Raw genomic sequence first — 21665 nt, forward strand, 5'->3', positions numbered from 1 at the left:
TCAAGTAAACTGCAGATGATTATGTTCAGCCAGGGAACAAAAAAAAAAAAAATCAGTTTCCAGTAATTTGTGAAACAGAATGTGTCTCATCACAAAACCAAGCCACCCAGAGAAAGAAGAAATTCCACTCGCATAAAATTTTGAATAGAATATTAAAACTGAAGACGTTCTTCCATTCAACCTACTGTATAGCTATATGAAGTAAATTTCTGTGGGAATGTGTTCATCCATCTCTTGAACATCCACAGACTCTCACATAAACCACAGCTACAAAATTGTTTGTCGTTGTATATTCTTTTTTCTCTTTTTAATTTCTCCGTGAATATAAAACTGTATCAACTTTGACAAAAAAAGAAACTAGTTAATTGTGAGAACTCATCGCATAGTTCTGGACTTAAAAATAAGGTATGCAGAAAAAAATCCCCACAAATGCACTTGGTAGTAATTTTAGGCAAATTTTCTTTTTAAATATTTGACTTTTTGCCAGATTTTGCCCGTGCATTATTTGGACTTGTCAGGCTGTCAGACACTGACAGGTAGATAGATGGCAGAAGGCAAGGACATTTCTTCATTGAACTTTTATGCATTCTACAGTTTAATAGTTACTTATATTGAAAGTCTGCATGATTTTTTTACACAACACCATACAACAACACCACCAACAATAATGAGTGAAAACTATGATGGTGAAGCATGTTGGAATGCTTCTTAAAAAAAAAAAAAAAACATTACAATGCTTCCTTGAGGAAATATTTAGTCGCAAGGTCATGCCAAACGACATGCGTTACGTCACTTTATGTCTCTACACTGTTCAATCTCAATCAAATCATCACCAAATTTTATGACTTCATCCCTGTTTATGTCCACACGCACCTCTGAAAATATCAGAACAATTGGCCAAGTATTTCTAATTTTATTGACCAGTGATTCCCAGCCCTCAAATAGCCAAGGTATATATGTTACATTTGAAAGATCTCACGGCACACCAACAAACAAAAATGTCACCAACAGTGGACACAGAAGTCAATTTATTCACTTTCTGTCATCAAATAGAAGAGCAGTTATTTGTTCTGTCTGTCTTTATATGCCACTGCCAGAGATAGATGGACAAAGACATTATTTGTTGTAAATAAATAATATTTTGACCAATTCAGGGTAATTTGATAATTTTCCAGGGTACACCAGAAGAGCTCTCACGGCACAATGGTTGGGAATCACTTCAAAAGACCAAACATGCCTCTATGATATCCCAATAGAATTCCTATCCATCATAAAACATTTCTGTAGTTGACAATGTGTGACAAAACTTTGGTTCGCTCTGTCATAACATTGGCAGATGAGAGCATCGATCTCCCGGCCAATAATGTTACGTCACTTAATGTTAAAAAGTGTTCGCATCGGGCAAAGCTTCTTGAAACAAGATAACTGTAAACTGGTGTGCGTTTTTGTACAGAGTTGGGCAGCTTTAACCCTTATCCCCAATCTCCTCACATTAAATGGACTCTTGGTTGGTCGATTCCCTGATTCATAAGCTGTTCGGGAAGTAATAAGTCCAGGGGTTTACCCGCTTTGTCCACATTGCACTGTAAGTGGGTTGTCCAATAAAAAAAATATTGTTACGATTAACGATTCAGTTGATGGCACAAACTGGGTGCTAAAATTTCCCCACCTATCCCTCTGATCCTCAGTGTTTATTTTATTCTCTCAGTATTTATTCTTTGCATGTTATTTCTTCTATGAAATAGCAGTCTTAGAAGGACTGTTTCTGTGTCTCACACTAATAAAAGTTTGCAGACATTCAGATATTAATCTTTTCATTGTACTTGAACCAAGAGTGTGAGATTGGTTTTGGTGTTAAGCTTTCTCATTACCACACAACTTCATGCAGTAATGACTTAAACTAACACCTATGGCCATCTTAATCCGTACTAAAACAAATTTCTCTCTCTTTGCAGAAAGTTGAATTTGGCATGTAATGAACCCAGTTAAGGAGTCCAATCCCATAATATGACAAAGAGGTCAAACACTACCAGAATGTGAATGCCTATGTGGACCTCAGAAGCAAAACATGTTTACCAACAAAAAAGCTATCAGAGGTGTTGCCTTATTGATGCAGTCAATCAGTGTAAGGGGACCATCGTTGAGCGCTGGGCTCCATTAACTATGACTCAAATGCTCATCTACAATGTCTAAACAATTTGGATCAGGACCATGTGTTAAACCCACATGGTATATCCTGTGTATGTCTGAATTCTATGCATGCATAAATGAAAAAATCTGAACTGTCTTTATTATTATTCGTTTCACACACTCCAGGGAAAGCGTAGCAGATGGCTTTAAAGTTTTCATTAGTAAGGACTGCAAAAAAAAAAGTAAATATTTATCTTTGCACAGACGGCTGAGGAGGGCCCGCATACAAATCAAGCCTCTCTTTTCAGGAGTCCCACATAGAGATAACAGTGGAGGGTATAATGTGGTAGTAGTCAGAAGTAAAGGCTATATGCTATTTGTAAAAGGTCAAGCTTCAATGTGCTTATGTTTGGACGTGTGCCCATTCATGTGTATATTTTGCTTTTGCTTCTATTCAATATGAATGAAGAATGACTGACCCACAGCTTTGCAGCTCTTGGAGGCAGGATCCATCTCGTAACCTTCATAGCATTCACACTTATAATCCCCTTTGTAGTTTATGCAGATCTGACTGCAAGCATCTGGGTTCTCACATTCATCTATGTCTGTAGAGAGAATAAAGAGTCAATAAAGTCATGTTTCCCCATGAGATGAAATGCAATGGCAATGGCTATGTCAGCTATATTTTTTTTATCTGAATGTACGTTATTTGCATATATAGACAATATCTATTACAACAATGCAACATTTGTTTTAAACCAACTGAAAACAAATTGGTCAGAAACTGTCATTTCATTGTAAATTAATTATTTGTGAACAGAAAAATAAAAATCATGCCAATATAAACTAAATGTGATCTAAAAAAAACAATTTTGGGATCTCCATGTGTATCTACAAAGTCCAATGCTGTGATTAGAAGAACAAACAAAATTAGTGATCAAAAAGATAACACAATAATGGCTTGGGACATGAAATCTCTACATTTGCTAGTGTTATAATAATAACAATTACAGTTTGGCTGCAGAAAAAAAAAATAAACGCTGTATTTGTAAATCAAATAATTAGGGGATGCCATGCCCTATGAGATTTAAATAAAAATAAAAAAAAAATTCTGTGGTTGTAAAAACCCACTTCCAATGAAGTTGGGAATTTGTTAAACATGAACAATTATTGAAATTTGAACAATCATGTTCAACACATTTTTAATTGAATGCACTACAAAGACAAAATATTTAATGTTCAAACTGATGAACATTCTTGCTTTTAGCAAATAACCATTTTATGGCAGCCGCACATTCAAAAAAAAGCCAGACAGTATCATGTTTACTACTGTGTTATGTGACCTTTTCTTTTAACAATATTCAATAAATGTTTGGGAGCTATAGACACACAATTGTTGAAGGATTGTAGGTGGAATGCTTTCCCATTCGTGCTTGAGGTACAGCTTCAGTATCTCCGCTGTCATGTTTTATGCCTCATAATGTAAGGTTGGGTCGAGGGGGGCAGTAATTTTAGCAGGGAGGCCCAGACGTCCCTATCCACAGCCACATCCTTAAGCTATTCCGAGTGGATCCCGAGGCATTCCCAAGAAAGCCAAGACAGTCTCTCCAGTGTGTCCTGGGGTGTCTCCTGCCGGTGGGACATGCTCGGAAAACATAACCATAGAGCGGTCCAGGTAGCGTCCTAAACAGATGCCTGAGCCACCTCATCTGGATCTTCTCAATGTGGAGGAGCAGCAGCTCCACCCTGAGCCCCTCTCGGATGGCCGAGCTTTTCACTCTATCACTAAGGGAGAGCTCAGACACCCAGCAGAGGAAACTCATTTCTCCTGCTTGTATCCTGGAATTTGTTCTTTTGGTTATGACCCACAGCTCGTGACAGTAGGTGAGGGTAGGAACGTAGCTCAACTGGTAAATTGAGAGCTTTGCCTTTTGGCTTAATGCCTTCTTCGCCACAACGGACAAACACAAAGTCCGCATTGCTGCAGACACTGCCCTGATCCACTTGTCGATCTCCGGTTCCATTCTTCCCTCACTCATGAACACAAATCCAAGGGATTTGAACTGCTCCAATTGGGGAAAGATCTCATCCCTGACCTGGAGATCGCACTCCACCTGTTTCCAACTGAGGACCATTGTCTCGGATTTGGAGGTGCTAATTCTCATCCCAGCTGCTTCACACTTGACTGTGACTCACTCCCGTGACAGTTGATGAAACCAATACAACATATCATCTGCAATCATCTGTATCAAAGACCGGCACATTGATGATGTTGGTGTTTGATGCAGTTCCCCCTGAGGGATCAAAAAGTCATAGGCATTCAATGTTGGTTTTTGGCCTCGTTGCTGACATGCATGATTTCTCCAGATTCTCTGAACCTTTTGGTTGTATCGTGGACTGCAAATGATGAAATTCCTAAATTCCTTGTAACTGTCCTTAAATTCTTTGACTATTTTCTCAGACACTTGTTCACAAAGAGGATAACCTTGCTCCATCTTTGGTCATGAATAAGTGAGCAATTCATGGAATCTCGATTCATACCCAACCATGGCACCCACTTGTTCCCAATTAGTCTGTTCACCTGTGGGATGTTCCAAACAGGTTTTTTGATGACCATTCCTCAACTTTCTCACTTTTTTGCCACCTGTCCCAGCTTTTTTGGAATCAGTTGCAGCCATAAAAATATGTCTTTGTAGTGTGTTCAATTAACTATACGCTGAACATTTTTTTAAATTATTTTATTCTGTTTTTATTTATGTTTAAAAAAAATGTACAGACTTTACTGGAACTGGCTTTGTATTTGACAAGGCTCAATTGGGAAAAAGTTATGTTACTCTCAATGATAAGTAAAGTACCACTTCTGCTTTCCAGCTCCAGTTACAGCAGGTGAACTGTATTGCAACTAGAATGGTACCATAAAATTAATGAGCCAAATTCCATAGAGCCTGACAGAATGCGTAGTAAATACAAAATGTAATCACCCATTTCAACAAACACTGCGGGAGAGGTTTTATTCTATTATTGTCACAACCCATCAGAACGAAGGTAGGACCCAAATGCAGGATTCATCAGATGCAAGGTAATTTGGGAAAAACGTTTATTATTCAATGGTCGGGGATCGGGCAGGCAGTCAGGTGCAGCAGCGGTAGTTGGAACGTCGGGCGAAGAGAGCAGGTCAGCGAGCAGGCAGGAGTCGGTACACGGGAGAACGATCAAAGCAAGCAGAAGTGTCCAGGGAGTCAGGCTTACGGGGTCGGTCGGAGAACAGGCGAAGGTCGGTACACACGGGTTGACGATCAGGGATACTAGAGTGCTGGAACGGGACATGAACCTCAACGATCTGGCGGAGGACCAGTCGTCATCGGGGTCCTATATGTACAGGGGATAATCAGCCCGCATGAGGTGCAGGTGTGTGCCTCCCAATTAGCGCGAGCACGCGGGCACCCGCACAGCCCGGGCTGGAGCGGCAGGATCATAACAATTATTATGTAGAGCATTGTCATTGACTATTATGATTGCAGTTGTTTTTATGTCTACTCATTCTACTGGATTGGATGTCATTAGTGTGTGTATACCGCATTATTATATAAAGTAACAATATTTTTGAAATAATTAATTTAACATTCCAGCTGATAAGATGTAGTAAGTAAGCAAGCAGAATAAAACTAAGAGTGGGAAAAAACTGAGACACTTTGTTAGGCTAGGAATTTTCTTTTCTTTACCGCCACATGTCTTTTTGTCCAGAAGCTTGTATCCAGAGGGGCAGTCACACATAAAGCCAATCCTTTGGTCCCTGCAGATGTGGGAGCAGCCACCATTGTTGTCTGAACACTCGTTCAGGCCTGCACAGACAATAGTTCAAGGAGCGAGACCAGTTTGTCAGATATTATTAGGACAAAAACAATGATAAATAAAACAACAGCCAGTCAACTCACAATGGCCATGTGTGTGTTCGTTGGTGTGTATGTGTTATTTTACATTGCTTTGGAGTCCAACAACATTTGGATGCAAACGACAAAGCTGAGGGTTAAAATACTGCTATGGAGAGCCATGTATCACTTTCATGTGGGCATTTATGTGTTCATGTTCGTGAACCACAGAGAAACGCATCTTGATCCAGTATCTCCCTCAAAATGCAATTTGAACACATGCATTAAGCCCCCACCCACAATCTTTGCACATTCTGCTCTCTCCATGTGCTCCTCTTTCTCGTCTCATTTAATTTTCTCCACTTTCCTCCTCTGCATGCCCTCTCTCTATTATATCTGTTTTAAAGTCTGCATTTATCCCTTGTCTTTCAGCTCCCCCCAGGGAATATGGAGGGATCACTTCAGAAAGCTAAAGCTGGTGCTTCATTACCGGTTTACATTAAAGATTTAAGCTTCAATACTACAGGTACATCAGTGAGATGCTTAAGATGGGAGAGACTGCATGAACAGAAATAGAAATAAGAGCAAATAAAGGTTTGGAGGAATTTGATTTGCTAGAAATGTATAGGATGCGAGAATATTAGCAAAGCATTCTCTTGCTATGACTGAAAACATGGAAGAATTATGTATTACAGTATGTGTACATTAAAAGCACTTAGCAAGTATTTTTGTTAAAAACCCTAATGTGAGGGTGCAGATCGAAATGTACTGTTTTAAAGTTTAAAAATCCAGTAAAATACAAGTGTATATGTTAACATTACAGGCTTTTTTCTTGGTCTTTCTTTTTATTCTATATTTTTACTTCTTTCCCCCCTTTGCTGTGGTTGTATGTCAGGAGTATTTTATTATTCTTTGGTCCTGATTTGCTGATATTTGCACAGGCAAAAATGGGTGAAAACTTGATTGCTGATGCAGATGTGGAAACTGATCTACAAACAAGTTCATCTGTAATTGCATTTGCCAAACGTAAATTGCTGCAGAGTTCTTTTTGCACATTCTGGGAGAAGTACATCCATGTATTTTAATTTAGCACTAGCAATGTGATTTATCAATCTGAAGGAATTACAATGGCTGGTTTTGCATCTTTAAATACTGCATCTAAAAGGAAGGTGCAGGCCAGAGTAGTGCAGGCAAAATTAGATGCCGCTGGGAGAATTGTGTAAACATTTCTGAAATTTAAAAGCCGATAGAAACAAAACATTTCACAACATTTCATTTACTAAGCATTGCCATTTCGGAACTTCAAAATGATTTAATTAAGGGCTGACTTGGAGGCAGTCATAAAAAAAAGAGTCATGTCATTCATTCCAACACTGAGTTTCTTTGTGTCTGGATCCTTTCAGTATGCTGAAAGGGTGTGTGCTGCGTCAGTTTTAAATACAATGTTGTGCAGGATGGGCACACACATCCAATTACTTTGGATGTGGGTCGATTAAATCAAACAAAACATGCTTATTCTGCTCTTGGGTTCTGCACCATTATCAGAACGATCCATTTATTTTCTGCAACTCAGTAATGTTTGTTTGCCTCTTTTACTAATGCTTGAAATTCCATCATTTGAGAGTTTATTGGAGTTGTGAAACTCTTCCAAATATCCAGTATCCAGTTACAGCAATTGATCTATATTTATATAGCACTTGTCATGTCAGTGAAAATTCAGCATATAGACCTGTACATTAAATAATAAATAAAGAAAGAAAGAAAAAAATAAGAACCAAGCTAATCATACACATGGACGCTATTGGACATCTGCATTGAGACTCCGGCAGAACTATAAATAACATTTATTCATTTATCTTGCTAGGGTCGAGAGGATGCTTTTGCCTATCCCAGCCAAATGGGCGAGAGGCAGGTTGCGCAACAAGTAGCACACCATGCCACCAATAAATTGAAAGAAAATGAAAATAAATAAAGTACAACAAGGAAGTAAAATAAGGAAGGACTATCTTGCTACAAGTTCCTTGTAGTGAGGAAATGCCAGCTTATGAAAAAAAGTAAAAGCAAATAAAATCAATATTTGAAACCTTTTTTAAGATATGGTGGTCTCCACCACTCTGTCACCTACTGCCAACAGCACATGCAAACTGTTGGAGTGAAGATGCATTTTAGTATCCACCGCGGGATCTTAATAAAAGACCACGATCTAATAGTTAGAGACAAATACTGCATGCAATCTGTTAGCGTAAACGTTAATTAACGCCCGCTATTTGAGAATTTTGTAAATCAGGTCTTTTATGTTGTCAAACATAAAGGTATAACCCAGAACATTGTTTTTGAAAAAAATGCAGCACTGTGTTTACTTTGCAGTGAGGAAAGTGAAATCCTTGACTGAAGCTTTCTAAAGGGTAAATATCCACAGGGTGGGGATAATGTGTGTGTGAGCAATGTAGTCTGATCACATTTTCTTGTCTAAGATAAGGTACCCGGAACTTTGATCATAATAAGCCAGTTGAGAAATGTTCCAATTCATTCTGCCTTGATCAAATTAAGCTCTTCTTACCAGGAAGAGTGACTGCCCACATTAGAAGACCTGCACTGTAGTTGATGATGCCTGGAAATTAATGACTTAATCAGTAGCATTAATGGTTTGACCAAACATGATGTGCTGGATGAAGTGAAGCGTTCAGCATCATTAATTTTTTTATCTGCGTGTGTATGCATGTGCTTGTGTTAGAAGGAGATATGATCTTACCACATTCTTTCACAGGTTCATCAGACCAGTCCTTGCAGTCTTTGATATTGTCACACACCTTTCTGCTGTCAATACATTCTCCATTCTTACAGCGGAAGTGTCTAGTTCCGTCACACTTCGTAACTGCAAGAAAAACAGACAGGATATACATTAAAAAAAACAATCGCTCATGCAATGTACTAATGCACAATAACTAAAATATATATAAAATATATAACATGGTCATACAGTAGATGTACAGCAAAATGGTTATGATATACAACATGACATTTTCAAAAACAAAAGTCTAAGTAGCACTTACAGCAACAAAAAAAGATGGGTAACGCCAAACATGATGAATGTAAATTCTGAAGCAAACAAAAACTGAAAAATAATGTTTATAAAGAAATTGACTATTAACATGAATCACACTACAGAACATAATACATGGGACAAAACCAGATTTGAAATGTATCTACTTTCAAAACATACAATATATAAAAAAAACTAAGTAGTTGAAGTTCCAAATGATAGGTGTGTATCCAGCTACCAAAAAATGAATAGTTGGGGTGGGGGGGTATCCGTAAGTAATCTGTAAGTCAAGGGTGCTAAATGTGTCGATGTGTGCATCGGAAGGCTTCTGTGCAGCAGCCGCTGAAGGACGGCCTCCGCAGGCCTTGTGGATCGCCACCGGCCTCGTCAACACAGCTTCGGCCCTGGTGGCTCGTCGCGGCGCCAGGCCACGGTGGCTCATCTCCGTGGAAGTGGATCGGACAGGGAGGTGGTTTGGCTGCATGCGTTTTGGGCGTGATCTGTATCTAAATATGGCTCGAAACGATATGGTAATATTGCCCCGGTCACTTCACTCGGTTCTGAGATGTTCTCTTCTTCGAAAAGAGCTTCCGTGTCAGAAGGAGCGCATTCGTCTCCCATAGTAGGTGGCACAACGTGTTTTCAATGGCGAATGTCCCAGTGTGATGTCATGGACAGAAAACGCAGCCAATATGGCGACCACTTGGATATCGAATGAGACTTCTGCAACTTTGCACATGGATGACGCGCTCTCTGCTCATATGTATTTTTTCGTATAGACATTGAAGTGAATAATGTTATATGTATTTTTCATTACAACATCTATTTTAGAATGTTTATCGGGATGACACTTGGGCTTTAAATGAAATTAGCAAACTGCACTACATACACAAAATTATGGACATAATGCCTTAATACTGTGCTTTTCATGATTTCCTGCAACTGTTTCTTACCATTGACACAACCAGCTTCATCACTGTAGTCTGGGCAATCATGGACTTTATTACACTGTTTGGTGCCATGGATGCAGGAGCCGTCGCCACACTGGAACTCATCAGGCTGACATGTAAGCAGAGCTAGGGAACATAATGCAGGCAAGAGAGTAGGTTAGTATTTGCAACACTTTTTTTTTGTAACAAGTAATACGTAAAACATGCCCTCATTTGAGCTAAACAATTTCAATTTTAATCCTTCGCTCAGTACATACATATGCCGTGGGTACATATATATATATATATATATATATATATATATATATATATATGTATATATATATATATATGTTTCTTTCGGCTTGTCCCTTTCGGGGTCGCCACAGCGTGTCATCTCAGATGAACGCACATATATGTTTGGCACAATTTTTACGCCGGATGCCCTTCCTGATGCAACCGTTCTCAGGGAGTGGAGGCCCTATATAATTTTTTTTTCAGTTTATAAAACCATTATTACATCCTCAAGATATATTGGTCGATGTATTCTTTAAGTTATTTGTTACACTCGGGCAGTTTTTAAGGTTCATGGTTCTTTTATTGTCAGTTGTTCAATTCAATATGTGTAACATAAATGGGATGGAAATTACAGCACTAAAGGCCCCGCGGTGCTATGAAAGCTATAAAACAATACAAAAAATGAAATAAAACTGTTGTACATACAGTATAAAAAGTAGAACTTGAATGTCCAAAATTGAAGAATAAGGCCAGTCCTGGTCCACAGACACGGCAGTCTCTGATGGAAGCAGACTGAAGAGGCTGCGAAATGGATGCGTGGCAACCCAGAGGGCTTTGTGGGTGAGGTGGGAGCTGCGAATGTCGTACAAGGAACAAAGGGAGGTTCCAATGATCTTCTCAGCTGCACTCAATATTCTATAGCAAGTTTTCCGACAGGCTGCGGTGCAGTCTCCGTAGGACAAAGCGATGTGATTGATCAAGATGCTCTCTTTGGTCCCTCTGCACATGATGGGGGTAGGGGCTCGAGCTCTTCTCAGCTTCCGGAGGAAGTTGAGATGCTAGTAAGCTTTCCTGGCCAGTGATGAGCTGTTACTGGTTCAGGAGATTCTTGGTGATGTTCACCCCTAAGAACTTGGTTCTGCATACTCTATCCACCTCAGCACCGTTAATGCTGGTGAGAGCACGGTGGGAGTGCACTCTCCTGAAGTTTTTTTTTTTTTTTTTTTTGCACATTCAGGGAGACCACCTTTAAGAGTTAGCGTGGATGCTGGGTGTGCCATCTCCTGAAGTCCACTGTGATCACCTTAGTAGGTAGAAATTATTGTCCTTGCACCACCTGCCAGGTGGATCATTTAACTCTTATGGGCAATTTTTGCTCTAATTTTTGACGTGTCTGAGCAAACACACTACAGCCACGAGCGCCCCCTTTGACCACTGTGAGCAACATCAGACGTAAGCACTGTGGTCAATCAATGTCTTCCATTGAAGTTACATGGCTCATGAAAAGGTTCCAATTATATTCTCATAAGAACATTTTTAAGAACAATTTTAAGTTTTTGCAAACTTACACTGCAAATGTCAACAAACAAAAAATACATTACAATACAAATACAACCAACTAACAAGCTAACCAAGCCAACTATTCACTATAAATTTGAAATGTCGGTTCCAACTTTGTTTCTTTTTTTTTTTTAACCCACAATGATATCCCTGTCTGTTTTACTTGGTGTAAAACTGAATTATTGCTTGCAGTATATCTTTGGCAATACATGTTGAAAGCTGAATGATGCTCCCAAATAGTTTTAGGGTTAATGTTATGTTGCCCCCTGAGATCCCAGAGCTCAGTGGTGAGAGGATTGCTTTGGTAAACCAGGGGTCGTGAGCTCATGTCTCACTGAGGCCTCTACTCCCCAAGAGGTGTTGCGTCAGGAAGTGCATCCGATGTAAAAACTGTGCCAAAAAAAATATGAGCGTTCATCTGAGATGTATTTACTCTGTTATGTCACCTCCTATATTTAAAATACAGAATTTGTCATGGTCCTACCAGTCCAGCCCTGGCTGTGCAGGTCCCCTGCACACCTGCGTTGATTAGGAAGCGCACACCTGCGCCTCATCAGCTACAATGAACCCCAGTATATATAGGACCCAACGGACGGTCTGGCTTTGCCAGATTGGTGCCATCCATGCCTCGTTCCCGCGCTTCCGCATTCCTGATCTTGAACCCTTGTGTACCGACCTCCGTCTGTCCTCCGACCAACCCCGTAAGCTTGACGCTCCTGATACTACTGCTCACTCTGACTGACTCTCCGGCAATCGACATTGGAACGAATAAAGATCTTCCTTTAAGTGCCTTCCTGTCTACAGAGTCGTGCATTTGGGTCCACCCTAGTGTTCTGGTTAAGACAGAATGATCTGGCCACGACATGGACCCAGCCGACTCAAAAGCAGATCCAAAGCAGACACCTGGCAGAGCAGGAAACTGCTCTTCAGGTGACTAACCAGAGGCTTCACAAGATTTGTGCCCAATTAGAGCCATGGCTAGCTTCCCATGTTAGCGCCGCTGACGCCATGCCGACAGCGGCCGCCACGGTTCCTACTTCAGTCCTGGTCGCTCCGACTCACCCGCCAGTCGCGGAGTTTCAGTGGTTCGGAGCCACACCTCTCTCCCGGCCTGAACGCTTTTCTGCCGACACAGGGAATGTCAAACCCTTCTTCGCCCAGTGCGATCTTCACTTCGAGCTACAGGCCTCCGCCTTCCTGACGGACCACACACGAATTGCCTTCGTCATATCCCACATGACAGGAAGAGCACAGGAGTGGGCCACGGCAGAATGGAGTCGCAACTCCGGAACATGACACTCCTGGACGTCCTTTGTATGCACGATGATACAGCTATTCCAGTATGCCTCGCTGGAACGCGAAACAGCAGCGGCGATCATGTTACGACAGTCAGTCAAAAATATATCGAACCGGTTGACTTAAAATGTTATGTTTTTATGACAAAGAAATGGTTAATTTTTGCCATGTTATGATGATAGTACATGTCAGAGAAATCGGCCGCTAAGTAATATGCAAGGTTTCTTGATAGTCCCGATGTTGTAAGTCTTTTTTGGCTTACCAAGTCGAATTAAAAATCTTTCATGTTACCAGAACTGAAAAAATGTCAAGCACACACGACCAGTTTTAATTCTGCATGCCAAACTTTGAAGAAAAAACCCCCCGCCATGATCCAACCTGTATAACATGTCCTCCACATGTTTTGGGAGTACCAAGATGCCGGCCAACTGGCTTCAACCAATCGACATACCGCTCTTTTTTCTTAGATCATTGGGTGTAGCTGAGCAGCAGCTCTTTGTGAGAGGCAGTGTGCTGCCGCGTTAAAAAAAAAAAAAAAATTCAGGCTGTAGTTCACTGTGCGGGATCTGTTTTCCTCTGCGCCAAGTGTGCAAAAAGTGCACAAATGCACAGTTGCGCAGCTTAGAGGGAACATTGCTTATAGGGTGTCTCATCCCTGTTGCTGATGAGACACACATTTGTGTTGTCTTAAAGCTTTATGTCAGAAAGTTCAGCAGTCAAGTCAGTGTGTGAGATCAGACTGGAGGGTGAGGAAGTGGTTGTGACTATGTAAACTGGAATGGATCCTAGAAGGAGGAGTGCAGAGGACTTCATGTGGTGCATGACTAGCCACTTGAAGGACTTCATCAGGAAGAGTTTTTTTGCACACTTTGGGGCAGACAACACCACCTCAGAACAGAAGATCCCTTTTCCACCCAACAACCAGGTGCTGCTGCTGTCTCCAGACAGCATGCAGAAGGACTCACGCGCGGAAGGCGTCCGGACTGGACGGCATTCCAGGCCTCATCCTCAGAGACTGTGTGGATGATCTCCCAAATGTCGTAACAGACATCTTTAACACCTCACTGAGCCAAGCCATCGTTCCGACCTGCCTCAAAGCCACCACCATCTTCCTGGACCTTAAGAAGCCATTTCCCTCCTACTACAATGACTACCACCTCGTTTCACTCACTCCCATCATTATGAAGTGTTTTGAGTGACTAGTCATGGAGCACTTTGAATCCTCCCTCCCCTCCACGCTGGACCCCGACCAGTTTGCATATTGGTCCAACCGGGATGATGCTCCCTCTATTGCCCACCAAAGAATGTGTGCTTAGCACCCTCATCTTCACTCTGCTGACCAACAACTGCACACCCATATCCAACTCCAACCTTTTCATCAAGTTTGCAGACGATACGACTGTTGTGGCCCTCATAAACAACAATGATGAGGCAAGTTACAGGATTGAGGGGAGCCCCCTTGTGAGGTGGTGCAAGGAAAACAATCTCTACCTGAAGACTAAGGAGATCACTGTGGACTTCATGAGAGGGCACACCCAGTATCCACCACTAACCCTCAACAGTACTGCAGTTGGCCGGGTGAGCAGCGCCAAATTTCTGTGTGTCTGAAGATGAGAGCCCGGTTCCCTTTCATGATCTCCTTTTACAGATGGATGATCGACAGCATCCTGTACAGCAGGCTGACCGTGTGATAGGGTGCCTGCATCACCATCTGCCGCAAGATCCTGCAACACACTGTGAGACCAGCTGAGAGGATCATCAGTGTCTCTCTCCCCTCCTTTCTGGACATTTATAACACCCGCCTTACCAGCAAGTCCACCAGGATCGCAGTTGACCCCACTCACCAATCCAACTGCCTCTTCAAGTTGCTTCCATCAGGTAGGAGACTGCAGAGTCTTTGGGCAAAAAACAGCAGCTTCGAAGACACCAGGCAGTCAGGATGCTGAAATTCATCTTTGCTTTGTCCTCTTTATTATTATCCCTGCCTGCCACCCACCACCATTGACTCTAGACCAGAAATTAAGCACTTTAATCACAGTATTTGCCTTGCCTTTACGGCACCGTGGACATTACCTACTAATTGCAGCTCTTGTTAAATTAGTCAGATTGCTTATATTCTCTAAAACACAATGTACACATTTTAGACAAACCAGTTTATTTATATTTTATCTGTTTCTTTTTAACTCTTTAGTCTATTACAACAGTGCAGGTTGGAGAGGAATGCTATTTCAGGTATGTTGTATGCCATGTATGTATAATACATCTGACAATAAAGTTACTTGAAAGTGGACCATAAAGACATGTTTAGACGTGTTGGTGTGGAAGAACTTGGAAAGTACATTGAGCCCATTGAACATGGATAAAATGAATTACAACAAAGATAGCTAGCCAAGACCTATCATCCAACATTAGACACAGACCCCCACCCACCCCCAACACAAACACCACAATCTTGAAAGGTTGTGCAGATGCAATAGGTTGAACAACTCCATATTTTTGTACATTTAAATTGTTTCAATGGATGTCCATTCACTGTACATTGTAAAATATTTAGATTACAAAGACAGTGTAGATTCTCACAATCAATCCACCCACATGTAGGGAAATTATTCTATTCTACCAGCTGAGATTAAAGTGAAAATCTAATTTCATGGAGAAAAACTGAGAATTCAGCAGATTGTGAAAATGGCTTTAAAGGATCAGCATATGCCTGAGATCTCTTTCATCTAATATAGACCACAATGGCAGCGCTCAAACATTGTAGCCTCATTTTTTTCCCCTCTCTTCAATTGCGATATCAGCTCAGCCCATTATAACCACCCCCAAGATTAATAACTCCTGCTCATGCTTTCCTCATTCTATCCTTCTCGTATTCATTGATTACCCAACTTCTGTACATTTCCATCTTTGAAACATTGAAAATTGTCACAGGTTTGAAACAGTGTACGTATTTCTGCTTGTCTTGCAGTAAATCTTCGCTGAAGGGGGTTTGCATTGCGCTCTCTATTTTTAATTTCTATCTTTTTGGATGTAATGTCGAGATATCTGAACACTTACTTACTTACAGTATTTCAAAAGACTTATAGAGCAGTTAGATTGTGATCATTAAAAAAAATACACAGTATGGGTGAACATTTACTTTGCCAATCACTACAGGCTCAAAATATCATACTCAATGGTAATTAACAGCAATCTCTGAGAAGAAAAGACAAAATCTTTCAGTAGTTGAAATCTGCTGATTGCAATCAGCAAGAGTTTTGATGAAGAACATCTTGCCACTGTTTTTCATCAATTTTCTTCAATGGAAATTTTTTTTGCATCGTTTTTACATCTCACATTCATGTGACATGAAATTATATGGAACAGAGAGAGGATAGTTCTCAAATCTCATTTATATTAATGATCTGAGTTCAGACGTCTTATTTGCAGTCAGACGTCATCTCCAACTGTTGGCCTTTTTTTTTATTACACAAAATTTCATATTTATTGACATTTTGAAAAGGTGGTTCAAAAATTTAACTCATACTGTTGGAAAGCCTGTTTGTTTCCCTCTTAAGTGGTTCCACATCTGTAAGGAGCATGTATTCTTGGTGTAAGAATAGGGCTGGGTACAGGTACATTGGTTGGGCCAATGAAAATGTTTCCAAATCTTGTCTGTCAATGCAAAATAGCTTATTTTGCTGTTGCCATGCAAGGAAAAGCCGACTAGAGCATCTGAGCTTTTTGGGGCACTGATCAAGATGCACACTGCAGGTGTGTGCTGACTCACATTCAACATGAGTTTGTATGTGATTTCTGAACATAGCTGCATGCCCAGTTACAAAAGTGTGCGCACTTTTGTGCAACCACATTAACTTAGTTGTTTAATTTTATTTTCTCTCACTAAAATAAAAAATAATGTGCTGGACAGATTATATCGGACACATTAGTAGTGGATTTAAAAAATGATTGTGGTCCCTTGTTTTAATGTTTTTTACTACAAAACCTGGCATTTGAAGCTTTGTGTGCAGATTTTATATATTCACTGAATTATGCATTTTGAAATACACAAAATACACAAAAACAGTGTAAGTAAGATCCACTTGTCACTTGTTTTCTGAAGCAATTGTGTCTCACGCATATGTCGAGTATAGTTTGTAAAAATGGACAGCCAGGACAGAGCGAGGCCATTGGATCAAACTGAGAGCTACCATTTTTTTTTTTTTGGCACACCTTTGGCTTACCCATTTTAGCTGCCAACACACCGGTGGTGAAAATCCATGTGCAGGCTTTTATATAAACATTACGAATTGTGGTAACAAAATTCACTAAATATTTGAACATACCATAATTAGAAATAGGCACCAAAACAAAGATTCACTTGGTACATAAATTCCATACCTCATTGGTGGGCCCTTAAGTGAAGGAGATATTTCAGGTAAAATTCCGGGATTTCTTTTATGGGGACAAACTTTCAACATGATTTTGGCAGATGGTAGTATGAATTGGACAAAGCCTCTTCAATTTGTGTGCTACGTCTGCGCAACCCCGCCCAAGAAAAGTGCACCTGTTTGCCACATCTATGAGATGCGACACTTAAACTACCTGCGTCAGCCTTAGTCTTTGTAAAATGCGTCTAGAAATTGTGTGTTTGTGTGTGAGGCTATGAAGTGTGCATCTTTCATGTTGCAAGTGTGAATCTGCTGTCATGTCCTCGAGTGGTGTGAAGAGCAGACCAGATGGGCTTTGTGCCTCGTAAAGGACCATCACCTCCCACACATGCAACAAGCACACAGTCGCACAAGCACTGTCAGCTTCTCCTGCTTTTACAGATCCCACAGTTGCATGGCAACCCATTTTTGGATAATTATGACAAAGTTAATTCTGATCATCCTTCTATCATTTTGATACTCATTGTTTTTCCACAATCAAAGGCTACTACATGTACTGTAATCATCTACAAATTCAGTACCAATGAAAACAATATCAGTAGGGACCATATTTATACATTCACCAGGCACAACATTCAGTACAACAGAGATCATTGTAAGTGAATTTCAAGTTTTCGTAAGTAGTGACTGTTTTAATAATGTAGCTTAGCACACTTTGCTCAATGATGGGAATTTAATATTATATCTTCTTCTTTTCCTTTTGGCTTGTCCTGTTAGGGGTCGCCACAGCCTGTCATCTTTTTCCATCCAAGCCTATCTCATGCATCTTCCTTTCTAACACCCACTGTCCTCATGTCTTCCCTCACCACATCCATAAACCTTCTCTTTGGTCTTCCTCTCACTCTTTTGTCTGGTAGCTCCATCCTCAGCACCCTTCTACCACTATACTCACTCTCTCGCCTCTGGACATGTCCAAACCATCGAAGTCTGCTCTCTCTAACCTGGTATCCAAAACATCCAACTTTGGCTGTCCCTCTAATGAGCTCAATTCTAATCCTATCCAACCTGTTCACTCTGAGCGAGAACCTAAACATCTTCATTTCTGCCACCTCCAGTTCTGTTTCCTGTTCTTTCTTCACACCCACCGTCTCCAATCCATACATCATGGCCGGCCTCACTATAAACTTTGCCCTTCATCCTAGCAGAGACTCTTCTGTCACATAACACACCAGAGACCTTCCGCAAGCTGTTCCAACCTGCTTGGACCTGTTTCTTCACTCCTTTACCACATTCACCATTGCTCTGGATTGTTGACCCGAATTATTTGAAGTCGGCCACCCTCGCTATCCCTTATCCTTATAGCCTCACTCTTCCCCCTCCACCCATCTCATTCACACACACACATATTCTGTTTTGCTTCAGCTAATCTTCATTCCTCTCCTTTCCAGTGCATGCCTCCATCTTTCTAATTGTTCATCCACCTCCTCCCTGCTTTCACTGCATATCACAATATCATCTGCAAACTTCATGTTCCAAGGGGATTCCAGTCTAACCTCATCTGTCAGCCTATCCATTACAACAGCAAACGGAAGGGCCTCAGATCTGATCCCTGATGCTTCTTCTTTTCCTTTCGGCTTGTCCCGTTAGGGGTCGCCACAGCGTGTCATCTTTTGCCATCTTAGCCTATCTCCTGCATCTTCCTCTCCAACTCCAACTGCCCTCATGTCTTCCCTCACCACATCCATAAACCTTCTCTTTGGTCTTCCTCTCACTCTTTTGCCTGGGAGCTCCATCCTCAGCACCCTTCTACCAACATACTCACTCTCTTGCCTCTGAACATGTTCAAACCATCGAAGTCTGCTCTCTAAAATCTTGTCTCCAAAACATCCAACTTTGGCTGTCCCTCTAATGAGCTCATTTCTAATCCTATCCAACCTGCTCACTCTGAGCGAGAACCTCAACATCTTCATTTCTGCCACCACCAGTTCTGCTTCTTGTTGTTTCTTCAGTGCCACCGTCTCTAATCCGTACATCATGGCCGGTCTCACCACTGTTTTGTAAACTTTGTCCTTCAACCGAGCAGAGACTCTTCTGTCACATAACACACCAGACACCTTTCACCAGCTGTTCCAACCTGCTTGGACCACTTTCTTCAATTCCTTAGCACACTCACCATTGCTCTGGATTGTTGACCCTAAATATTTGAAGTCGTCCACCCTTGCTATCTCTTCTCCCTGTAGCCTCACTCTTCCCCCTTCCCCTTGCCTTCCCTGATGCAGTCCCACCTAAACCTTAAATTCTTCTGTCACACCTCCGGCACACCTCACCATTGTTCTGCTGCCATCATACATGTCCTGTACTATTTTAACATACTTCTCTGCCACACCAGACTTACGCATGCAGTACCACAGTTCCTCTCTTGGTACTCTGTCATAGGCTTTCTCTCGATCCACAAAGACACAATGTAGCTCCTTCTGACCTTCACTGCACTTTTCAGTTAGCATCCTCAAGGCAAATAATCAATCTGTGGTACTCTTTCCAGGTATGAAACCATACTGTTGCTCACAGATACTGACCTCTGACCTGAGTCTACCCTCTGCTACTCTTTCATATAACTTCATTGTGTGGCTCATCAATTTTATACCTCTATAGTTGCCACAGTTCTGCCCATTGCCTTTGTTCTTAAAAATGGGAACGAGCACACTTTTCCTCCATTCTTCAGGCATCTTCTTGCCCACTAGTATTCTGTTGAATAAGTTGGTCCAAAAAAATGACGGGAAGTTAATAAAAGAACAAAATATACTCATTCAGCATATAGAGCTTAATAAGCGAGATGAAATATAAGATAATGGATTAATAACCAATGATGGTATCGGCATAAACATAGTACAGTCCTTACTAAGTGTTTAATCAGTCTGCTCTCATGTCATCCCATTTGCAGCAGAGCACGGGGCCATGAGCCAAGGCTATATTTGCATAGCGCAAATGAAATGACTGTGATGTAACTGGCGTTGTGGTGATCAGTTCATTACTTGCAATTGGAGTGTATTTCTGAGAGTCATCTTGAATAGTTTGCAGCGCTCAAATGTTCAAAACACACCACAGTTCTATCAGTATAACTAATGTTGTGTCCAGTGAAGGTGATGAATGAGAGTTTACTCACGACAGTTTGCCTCATCGGATTTGTCCTTGCAGTCAGCATCTCCATCACATTTCCAGTTCATGCGGACACACTCGCCACTCCCACACTGGAACTCGCTCACCATGCATCGGGGTTTCTGGGGCTCAGTCCTCCGACTACAGCGCTCCATAGATTCGTCTGACTTATCTTTACAGTCAGGATCCCCATCACAACTCCACAGTGCCGGAATACACTCAGAGTCATTGCAGCGGAACTCATGCTGGCCGCAGGTGGGATTTGAGCACTTCTCTTCATCACTGGCATCGCCACAGTCATCGTCGCCATCACAGATGAAGATGGGAGCTATACACTTCCCATTACGGCACTGAAAATCCTTGGTCGGGCAGGCGTTGCCATCTACAGGTAGCGAATGCAGGTAGCGATTATTACATAGTATCGTTGTCATTCATGAAATAAAAGGTACAAATGTACCAGAATTGATAACTTCAACACTTCAAAGGTAATCAAAGACATCTGGGAAAATGTAGGGTTTTTATTTTGTTATGTAGTATCTGTCCTAAACCCCCAACAAAACTTTTGAGATAACTTAAAACCCTGCAACATGCAAATGTTGGACAATGTGATAAAAATTATTCGACACAAAAGGAAGACCAACTCCCTAAAGGGTGCAATGGTCATGTGTCCCAATACATTTGTCCATGCCATAGTTTCTTTTCCCAGCTGAAGTTAATTTAAGTTTTCCCTGTTTCTTCTTAAAGCGTGTGAGAGTTGATAAGAGAAATTGTGAGAATAGATAACTTAACTTATCAGCGTATTCATTAAAAGTGAATGGGGAGGCTAGAATGTAAGTTTAATGCTTCATTTCCATCGTAGAGGATTTGCAGTTAATGAGCATGGGAGGATTTTGAAATTCTTTTTACTGTCAGTCTTTGGGTGTCTGATGCAACAAAAAAACAAGTGTGGCCAAAATGTGTGTAAAACATTGAATATTGCATTTAAATATATGGTGAAAACAAAACGGAAAACTCTCAGCCGCAAAGTTCCAACCGCTATTAACACTAACATTGACATACATCAGATGAAAAGAACAGTTAATAATACATTGCACACTTTTTGTTGACATGACATATCCATTATATTAACTCAAACATAAGTTTGTCTTGTACTTTGACAATACATTGATGGTTTCAACCATTATTTTCACACGTTAACTTAATCATATGACTTCAGTTTTGTAATAAGTGGCTTATTAGTCATCTTTTGTTCAAGTGCATCTTGTCCCAAATGGTCAAATTTTTGCAATGGTGA

The 21665-nt window shown here is 41.0% G+C and overlaps 1 protein-coding gene across 8 annotated transcripts in view; it reads right to left on the reverse strand.

The window, feature by feature from the left end:
- Window positions 1–21665, reverse strand: part of lrp8 (low density lipoprotein receptor-related protein 8, apolipoprotein e receptor) — a 187969-nt gene that overhangs the window by 37377 nt on the left and 128927 nt on the right. For 6 of the 8 annotated variants that reach the window (XM_061824591.1, XM_061824589.1, XM_061824584.1 and 3 more), the window contains exons 6-11: window positions 20379–20753; window positions 9996–10118; window positions 8752–8874; window positions 8560–8610; window positions 5853–5972; window positions 2610–2735 (exon numbers count right to left, since the gene is read on the reverse strand). In XM_061824591.1, coding sequence (XP_061680575.1) covers window positions 2610–2735; window positions 5853–5972; window positions 8560–8610; window positions 8752–8874; window positions 9996–10118; window positions 20379–20753 — 918 coding nt within the window. The remainder of the gene's footprint in view (window positions 1–2609; window positions 2736–5852; window positions 5973–8559; window positions 8611–8751; window positions 8875–9995; window positions 10119–20378; window positions 20754–21665) is intronic. The other 2 variants (XM_061824592.1, XM_061824587.1) reach the window with 1 other exon arrangement.

The sequence above is a fragment of the Syngnathoides biaculeatus genome, chromosome 7, assembly GCF_019802595.1.
Source record: "Syngnathoides biaculeatus isolate LvHL_M chromosome 7, ASM1980259v1, whole genome shotgun sequence".
NCBI classification, from domain to species: Eukaryota; Metazoa; Chordata; class Actinopteri; order Syngnathiformes; family Syngnathidae; genus Syngnathoides; species Syngnathoides biaculeatus.